General features: G+C 46.4%; 2 protein-coding genes across 2 annotated transcripts in view; one reads left to right on the forward strand and one right to left on the reverse strand.

Annotated features, from left to right (window-relative positions):
• LOC307230392 (histone deacetylase 7-like) overlaps positions 1-187 on the forward strand; it is a 50,288-nt gene extending 50,101 nt beyond the window's left edge. The window contains exon 25 of the mRNA XM_080000750.1: positions 1-187. This exon is cut by the window's left edge and continues 2,426 nt beyond it. The gene's annotated coding sequence lies outside the window, so the exon portion shown is untranslated.
• A 61-nt stretch (positions 188-248) lies between these two features.
• LOC307231024 (twist-related protein 2-like) lies at positions 249-7,315 on the reverse strand. Its single transcript, XM_080001557.1, has 2 exons — positions 6,158-7,315; positions 249-1,398 (listed from the first exon to the last, which is right to left on the reverse strand). The coding sequence occupies exon 1, from the start codon at positions 7,060-7,062 to the stop codon at positions 6,496-6,498; it is 567 nt and encodes a 188-aa protein (XP_079857683.1). The 5' UTR covers positions 7,063-7,315; the 3' UTR covers positions 249-1,398; positions 6,158-6,495.
• Positions 7,316-9,896: the final 2,581 nt, after the last annotated feature.

Here is a 9,896-nt window from a genome sequence, read left to right on the forward strand (position 1 = left end):
CTCTGTACACTGTACATAATGCCTTTGATTTTTGACTTTTGTTTCTTTTCGTCCTCATTTCGCTTTGTCCTTTTTTTTTTTTTTTTTTTTTTTTTTTTTTTAATAGTTTTGGTTTTCAGAAATATTTTCTGAATAAAGTCTTAATGGTATTCACTCCGTCGTTGCAATATTTGTGTTTAGACCAAAGTTCCATTCAGACCTGCTTTGCCGTTCAATGCATTTGGAGACAATCGACATTTAGAACTTAGTCTCTGCAAAAAAAAAACTTTATTATACACAAGCTGTAATAATGAATCATTAAAGTCACAAGACGACACAACAGAGGAAATGGGGTCCACCCGCAATTAAACTGCTTCCGGGCAAATAAATCCTGTATAACGTCGCCTTATTTATAGGATGTTGACACTTTTTAGGAAAGGTGAACCTTCTTGTAAGTCCTTCGCAGAGAATGTGTCACAACATAAACTTTGCAATCCTTATCCCAGTGGCGGTAAACACTAAACATATAATTAAGATTTTTTTTTTTTTTTTTTACATTCTAAAATAATATTTTCTACATCTCCCCCTAAAACACGCGCAATAGGAGACCCCCCCCCCAAAAAAAACAACAAAGGGAATTGTGGGTAATGACATATCAGTAATTTATGAATACACTGCAGGCGGCGGGGCGGGGCGCATGTAAAGTGGGGACCACAAGGCAGGTGTGCGCGCTCTTCATTTCACACACACTGTTTTCTTACTACACGTCTTTCTTTTCTTACACAGAGATGCAAAAGAGGTTTTAAAGTAGGTACAGTACGGAGGAAGGACATATGCATCGATTTCCCTAACCCACGCGACGGGGCGGGGAGAGCCAGAGCAATTAGCTTATTAGCATTTTAGCTGTAAACATTCATTGGCTGTAGCCGCCCGCTTTCAATCTTTGTGCCATCGTTATTGGACATTTTCATGTCCGCCTGGCAGCGAGTCATTTTATTCTATATTTACTGCAGACGGGCCAGACAGTTACTGTGGAGAAGCCTTCGAGAGGAAAGAAAAATTGGGAGTCAGCAGCCATGTTGTGCCTCTGTTCCTCGTTGCGGGCGTCAGGTTTTCCTCGTTTTTTCCCTCTCGGGGAACGTCCGCGGCTCCACCGTCACGTCTCCACGCCAGTGTTTGGTGTTTTGAGAAGAAGGAGGAAGGAGGGGGGAGGTAAAAAAAAAAAAAAAAAGCGTATTGTGAAGAAGGGATACACCTCGTGGTCGGCGGCGTGTCCGGTCCACTCGAGAAGAAGAGCGAGAAGGTGTTTTTTAAAGATGAATCAAAGGAAGCGAGGGATCCTCGTGGCGGCCGTGCGTGTCGGTCGGGGACAGATTTTTCCTTTTGGACGAGGGATGGAAGCGTCCTTTTGTCCGTTTGCTAAACAGAGACGAGAGACACAGAGACAGGCCGTTAAGAGCGACGTTTGATCTCTTTTTGTTTATTTTATATATGTGTAAATAATGCATAGAAAACGCAGATTGGATCTTGCAACGCGTCAAATCCCAACTTTGATGTCATGACGTCCTTTTCATAAACGCATTAAGGGAAACAAAGGGTTCCCTCATACACTTTTTTTTTCAGTTGGAAATATAAAGTAATTTTAATCTATTAAAAAAAAAAAAAACATAAATATTAAATAAACAAAAACACCCAAACAAGCAACGACAGTGATAATATATTTTAGCCTGTTCACCCAATCTGACCCCGGACTATGGAACCCGATTGATATTTTTTCCATTTGCAGCATCACTTCCATCCTTCCATATGAGGGCAGTTCCAGAGTCATTTCCAGTGTTTTCGGCGTTTCTATCCCCCAGCCTGTGGTTGTGATTCCCTGCCAGTGTGGCGTTCTGCGGTAACAGCCCCAGCGGACGTAGCGCCGCGGTGCCGCTCGTCGGTGCCTCCGACACCTTTCCTTTTCCTGTTTTTTTAACAGACGCATCGGTCGGTCGCGCTCGTCCCGAACGCGCCTCCGCCGGTCTTATTTTCCGAGAGATCTTTTCAATGAAGAGCGCCTTTTTTTTTTTTTTCTTGCAAACTGTTGCAAAGTGCACTTTCGCAAAAGTGACGGGATCTCCGGGGGCCAAAGAAAGAAAGATGTGGACAGGTCTGCGGAGGAAAACCAGAGGAGGAGACGACACAATGCCCAGGTCTCCACCGAGTTTTGAACAAGCGTACACACCCAGATCCCAGACTGTCAGTGTGTGTGTGTGTGTGTGAGAGAGAGGGAGAGAGAGAGAGAGAGGCAGGAGAAAGTGCGTCTGTGTGTGTCATCGCATCATACGACTCATAACGCCAACATGAAGGTGGATCTCGCCAAAGCTTGTTTTCCCCGTCATATAAATTAACGTCTCGTCTCATCTTGAGGCCTAACAGGGCGTCGCCAACGCTTCTTTCCCTCCACCCTCGAAAGGCACGGGGAGCTCGCTCGTAACGTTGTTTTACACCACGTTTATGTGCATTTATAGTTGATCATCGGAGAGAGAAAGACTCAGTGGAACCATGTTTGACACATCACTCAACAATTCCTAACAATAAAGTGCGGCGTTTACTTTTTTTGTCCTAAGTTTGTGTCAAACTAAAGATATTCCTCTGTGATTTTGGAAAACACACACACACACACACACACACACACAGACACAAAGTCCCCACCTGCACTCCCCACATGCAGTTTTAACCCTCTAAAAATAACGATGAGCATCTCAATCTTCTGATTGGGCCAATTTTCGGGTTTCTTTACAAGTGCAGATGGACCGAGCAGGACTTTTGCATCTGGTCCCGGATCCGTCCGGAGCCCGAGCCAGAGATTTAATATGCATGGCGGAGCGTCCAACAGCTGGTGGGTCCAGCGCCTGACACACGTGGTCTCCCCACCACACGCACTTATATGTATATATACACAGCGCGGAGCCAGGGGTTCCGGCAGAGGAAAGAGCAGTGACAGGCATTTTGATTGGAGGATAAACAGAATGGAGCGTATTGTTTTTGCCAGCTCAAACAGAACAGCCCTCTCACGCTATAAACCCCACCGCACCGCTCGGGACACCCACACGACCGTCGAAAAAACCCCGGTCCGATTGGGCTGCACGAGTGTGCGCGTGTTTAATTTGTGCACACTTAATCGCTTGTGCTTCTCCAGCCACTATTAAAAAAAAAAAAAAAAAAAAAAAAAAAAAAAGATCATTTTAACAACGTTCACCTGCTCGTACACACACACACACGCACACACACACACACACACACACACACACACACACACACAATATCAGTGTGTGTGTGTGTGTGTGTGTACAAGCAGTGTTTTTTCGCGGGGGGATCCCGCCGTTGTCTTGGACTTGGCGTTCAGAACGACCGTGGGTCTCCGCGTTTTTTCCGACGCCTCCCGAGGCGGCCGCCGCGAAGGACGTGGCGGCCGCCGCGAAGGACGGGGCGGCGGGGGAGAGGTCAGGCCGGTGGGTAATGACTACGGCGAGCTTTTCAAGGGCGCCGGGGCCCCGCGCCGTGCAGGGGCCTTGGGTTTCCATGCACGGTGGTTTTTAAAGCTTTGAGGTCAGCTCCAGGCCCCGTAGAGGTTTTCTTTTAATAGTCGTGCACAGTGGAACACCTGGAGCGCGCACATGGCCGGCGGCTGCAAGTTGTGGCGGGGATCATGTGTGAGTGCGTCTGGAGAGTGTGCTGGAGAATGTGCTGGAGAGTGTGTCGTTGCTTTGTGTATTTCGTCGGGGATTTTATTGGGACGTTTGGATTCGAAGGTTAGGTTGCATTAGATCCAGCCATTGTGGATTTTGTGATTTCTGTACGGACGCAGCCGCCGAGAAGTGCTGGTCCATGACTGTGGGCAGCAATTCTGAGTGGCTGTGTGTATGTGTGTGTGTATGTGTGCGTGTGTGTGTGTGTGTGTGTGTGTGTGTGTGTGTGTGTGTGCGTGTGCGTGCAAATGGCCAAAGCCGAACAGTCTCCAAATCTGTTTCAACTATTTTAGAGAACTAGTGTGTTCATCTTAATCTCTCACCTCTCTGATGTCAAGCTCTGTGTTTTGCTCTCGCTATGGTTTCCAACCGGCCTACACAGTGACCTCCACCCTACACAGTGACCTCCACCCTACACAGTGACCTCCACCCTACACAGCGACCTCCACTCCTCCATATCTCAATGCTGTCCACACCTCATCTCCTTTCACTCACTCAACGTTGTTCAAACGCTCGTATCGCTGCCTGTCGTCTGCAGTCCCGCGAGCAGCACGGCGCCAGGTATTTACCTCTATTTTTTATGTCACGTCCACCGTTCAATCCGTCTACAGGAAGGTTCTTGTGCACTAATGTGCCGATTTGCACGCGTGCACAAGCCATTAAATGCACACTCAAAAAAAAACGGTGGTTTTGCACCGTTCCTGCACAAAGTGCACACACCCACGCGCACACGCACGTGCGCGCGCGCACACACACACACACACTCACACACACACACTTTGACATGCACACACGCACAGGACGCCCCGTGCCCCCCTGGCACACACACCTTCCTAATGCTTCACAACTGTTTCCAATCTAAAGGTTCCTGCTTGTCTGGGCCCCAGTGGGGCCTGATTGCACGACACTGGATACAAGATCTTCAGGAGAGAAAGCTCTGGGCTGCAGGGGGGAGACTGCGAGAGAGAAAGAGAGAGAGAGAGAGAGAGAGAGAGAGAGAGAGAGATGCACTTTCTTTTTTTTAATTTTCCCTCCTTTGTCCCTGATGCACCTATCTGTAACTTGTGTGTCCTTTGGTATGATTCGAAAAAGAAACGGAAAAGTGTCTGGGAAAGGAAAACATGTAGGGTTTTCCTGAACAGGTTGTAATCTATGCAAATTAGGCTGTCAGTTCATTTTTCCTGATACCTAACAGTATATATAAGTGAAGGTTTGAAATTATATTAGTTGCTATTCGAGAATATTTTCTTTAATTTCTCCGACTGAAAAATAAACAAATACATTATAGAAAAAGAAGTTGCAATAGAAAAAAATGGGAAATTAAAAAAAAAAGGAAATATTAATACAATTGAGAAGTAGACAGTGGTTAAGGGATGTTTGATGTAAGGTTTATTGTTTATAACTACTAAAAATAATGGATACATCAATATATATTTATATTTATATATATATAAATATGCATATATATATAATATATACTAAATGTTAAAGTATGAAATTTAACCACCACACCAATTTTGAAAATAACAAACATTTAGATTGTTATTTAAGTTTCATTATTTATGGAAAATCCCCAAAATCCTAAAAATATTGGATGCATACTAACACAAGAAAGAGTATTTTAAAGATTTTAAATCATTTTGTTTTTTAGTGTAGACATTGGTGTTGAGAACATTAAAATCTCCTTGTTATATACTTTTAGGACCAAATGACTGTTTTGTAGATGTGGTCATGAGAAGCCAACTGAGAATTTGCTCTGTGTGAACTATTCACAAAAAAATTAAATAAAATGATCGCATTTATGCACATTCAACTGTTCTCACTTTGCTGTTTGTTTAAATTCATATATATCCACTAAGAGCTATTGATTCAGTGGAAAGTATATATTTATTTCCCTAAAGTATATTTCATAGAATATTTTCTGATTACAAATTTTGAATTGCAGATTATTATACATATACAATGTAAGATAATTGTATTTCAGAAGGAATTCAAATACATACGTGTATATTGTCGCAATTGTGTTGTTTTTTTTGTTTTGAACTTTGGAACTGTATAGCCTCAAACAATACACCAGTAAACTGTCGCTATTTTGAAAATATAAATGTAAAGGTTTTGTTCCCAGCGAAGGCGAAGTGGCTCAATATCTGGCCTCCATGTGTTTACCCCATTGGCCCCGGAGCTAATCCGCGTTGTGTTTCCCTGCTCTCTCAGAATTCTATATTTAGATTGGAAATGACAGATCTTACAAAATGTTGTGGTTGACTGGCCATCCTGTTGGCACAAGAAAGAAACACCAAGACCACACCGGTTGCGCAGCGCTAAAGACACGGGTCACGTACAGGTGTGTGCGTGTGCGTGTGCGTGTGCGTGTGCGTGTGTGTGTGTGTGTGTGTGTGTGTGTGTGTTGTGTCTGAGTTAACATACTGTTTATGTTATGTACATACCTGAGGGGCTTCACAGGACCAGCTTGTTGCGTTGGGCTAAAATGTTGTGGACAAAAGAAGGGGAACCGGCGTAAAGTAGGAAAAGGTGCGGATCGGGAGATAGGGCCATAGTAGCCATGCTGAATGGGGCTCGGTGTAGCGGGTGACCAAACTACACCGAGCACGGAGGCGAGGCAAGGCGCGCCCGGACGGCATGCACGACGGCTCTGGAACGAAACAGCATGGACTAGAAAGACCGAAACGTCCAGCCGTCAAGAACGAGTAGCAGAGAAGAGGCTGGGGCAGGGGGACAGAGATAAGGCTGGGAGGGGGTCAGAGGGGAGAGGTTAAAGGTGACTCTAGTGGCTGGCGGACATGGCCCAGGCGCCCTCCATCCTCCAGACGGAAAAGGCGTAACTCAGTCTTTCGTGGGCCAGGTAGTTGCAGCTGGCCAGCTTGGCGTCCATCTCGTCGCTCTGCAGCACCTGGTAAAGGAAGTCAATGTACCGCGACGCCAACTTGAGGATCTGGATCTTGCTGAGCTTGTCGGAGGGCAGCGTGGGGATAATCTTACGTAGCGACGCAAAGGCATCGTTCAGCGACTGGGTGCGCTGGCGCTCCCGCACGTTGGCGATGACGCGCTGGGTGTGCAGGTCCTCGAAGGGCTGCTCCGGCCCGGGCCCTAGCGACGTGGGGGCCAGGGAGACCACCGCCGTCGGGCTCTTCTTCAGGCGCTTGGGGCCCGACGAGAGCAGGCCGCCGGGGCTCACGGCGCTGGCCTCCTCCGCCCGGCCGAGGCTGTCCTTCTTGGAGTACGGGGAGCGTTTTCGGTTCCCCGCCTGGAGGCCCTTTTTGGAGCCCTTCTCCAGCTCCTCCTCGCTGGCCCCCAGGCCCCCTTCCGGGGAGTCGGACGTCACCTCTCTCATGGTAGATCCCGGCGGTGACCTTCCAAGGTGGGCCGACGTTAGCGCCGTTTTTTTTCCTCCCCTTCTCTTCTGGCTATCGAGACCTTTTGCGGCGTCGACAAAGCTCAAGTGTGCTGGTTATTTTCTGATGTTTTCTCTTGCTCCAAAGAACGAAAAGATGGATGTCGAGATACGTTAAGGCCGATGCTCCATTGGACCGAGTGTTACTCCGACTCCAACCGTCCTGCTGCCGGGGTTGCCTCGTTAAATCTCTCACATTCCCATCTCAACCTGGCAGTCGGAACAACAACAAACCATCTGACACGCTGGTCCACCTCCCATGCTTTTATACCCATCTGGTAAACCAGGGCCTGCGGGCAGCTCCCATTGGCTTAACGGCGTTTAAATGGGTGTGGTTTGGGTTTAGCAAGGCAGGGAAACAGGAAGTGTGTTTTTCGCTGGGCGGACGGCAGAGGAAGGGGGTAAGTGATTCTCCGAACCAATGAGAAGCGCTGTGTCTAATGCTGCAGGAGATGTCTGAAACTTTATGGGTTCCAGATTTCTGCTGCGGCTCGCCTGCCGTTAGTCTGCACCCACTCGCCGGAATTTCTGCCTTATCAATTTATTATTAGATTAGGAACAGATCTTATAGAACTTTTTTTTGCAGAAAACACTCATTTGATGTAACACTTTAAAGAATATATATATTTTTTGTTTGTTTGGTTTTTTTTTTTACCTTAGCCTGTGCTCCTCAGCTAAAAAATAATAATAAAAACATTGAAAAAGTAAAAAAAGAGTTTTTTTAACACAAAAAAAGTGAATTCTTCAATCGAATATTTCAAAGGATTACAAGATTTTTTTTTTTTTCTCAAATGATGGCAAGGGGGGCGTTGCCTGATGTGACGTGGTTCATGTTGATAACTATCAAATTCATGAAAACAAATCTCTGGTACCACAGAGAGACCACAGTTTCCAGAGAGTTTGTGAAAATAACATTACCAGAATGAAGAGTTTTACAGACAGAAGAAGAAACTTTATTAAAGAGAATCACGATCAAATACACAAATACTACCGTGACAAATGATGAAGTCCTGAAAAAATCTTTTACTATTAAATGAAGACTATATACAGTGTATATGCTGTATTATGAGTTGAAAACGTCTTCTGATACTGATCTCACAGTCATTATAAAATAACAGAAAATTGGTTTTATTTTAAAGCACGCATGACCACTAATGAGGTCCAGAGAAAAAAAAAAAACAAAAAAAAAAACAATTCAAATATTGCTGACAACGCCAGCCAATCAGATTCTCTTCCCCGGCCCCGTCTCCATGGAGATAGTGACGGATCCCAGACAGGACTTTCAATGACCCCTGACCTCAGAGTGCCGCTGACCCCGGCCCGGCGAGGTGAGGGCGCCGCTAATTGTGCCATCCCTGCCCTGTGGCAGAGCCGGCACATGTTCTTGCTCCGCAGCCACTCAGCCCCGCCCGCGCCGAGATGCACACCGTCATTTCCACGCAACACACCCTCACATACTTAGAGCACTCATACACAAACAGGGCAGATTTGGGGTTGTTTTTTTTGTCTTTTTTTAAGCAAAAGGCACCGTACTTGTACGACTGCGTGTGACAACGAAGAATCTCGAAGAATCATGATCTTGGAGACGGTTTGGGAAAACATCTTAAAAGGGATCTCCCGCGGCGCTATCGTTTCCTCTCTTTCACAACAGTGGCCCCCGTCACACCTTCAGAGCGCTCGTGAGTCATGTACGTATCACTGTGAAGAAATCCTGGGAGCGGTGGGAGACTTTGCAGTAAATACTTTGTTTTTTCATGACAGCGCATAAAGGAATTGTTTCCGAGCGTAATATATCCTAATTGCTTTGAACAGACACTTCCTACCAGCACCGAAATACGTTCCCCTGGAAAAACAGGATCTCCTTTCTTTCGCCCGTCTTCATATTTTTGATAAATGTTCCGTCAATGTAAAAGAAGCACTTATTAGGGAACATCAAGTCGCCGAGAGCCGTGTCAAGGCACGGAGGTGGTATTCATCCCAAAAAGCCTCGCGGAATGCAACGTTATGACAGTGTTGTGACGGAACTCCGTCCAATAATTTGGGCGCGATGGGATTAAAGGGAACCATAAGCGAGCTCGCAGAGCAGTTGGGCAGATTTTGATGAGCCCCGTGATTGCGCTGGTATAGATTTCATTTGGAGACGGGAGATCAATGGAAAGTAGCAGGATCCCAGTCAGGTTCAATCAAATCACCGAGCACAAACTCATCTGGCAAAATAGCGGGGCCAGCGGACGGAGGTATTTGATTGTATGAGGCAGTATTTACATAACAGGCCCTTTTTTGTCATAGAAATTTCAAGTCAGTTCCGGGATTAGATGGAATTAGACGTGGGCTCGGCGGACACGTTGGCGCGGAGACAGCGGATCGCTGCGGAGGGACAGGAAAGCCATTGTTGCCGGAGCTGACCTTGGGGGCTGGAGCTTACCTTGGAGGAGCGTGCTGCCATGCCACCAAAATGGAAAAACTGAGCCAACGCACCGAGCAGGCGAACAGGAATGGTGTGACGCACCCCCCCCCCCCCCCCCCCCCCCCCCCTTTTTTTTTTTTTTTTTTTTGCAGAACAACAGAGGGGGGGGGGGGTGAGAATGGGAGAAGAATAAAAAAAAGGGGAAAGAAAGGGAGAAGAAAAGAGTGGGAAAAGGGAAAAAAGTGAGGCCGTCCAAACAGAACCAGATGCAGGAGTGTGGAGGCTCGTTTGATCTCCGTCCGCATACGCTGATTGATGTTGCACATTTCATTTCCTTGTCAGAGTCCTGACATAATGTTTCACTAAA

Source organism: Zeus faber (assembly GCF_960531495.2).
Source record: "Zeus faber genome assembly, chromosome: 5".
Lineage (NCBI taxonomy): Eukaryota > Metazoa > Chordata > Actinopteri > Zeiformes > Zeidae > Zeus > Zeus faber.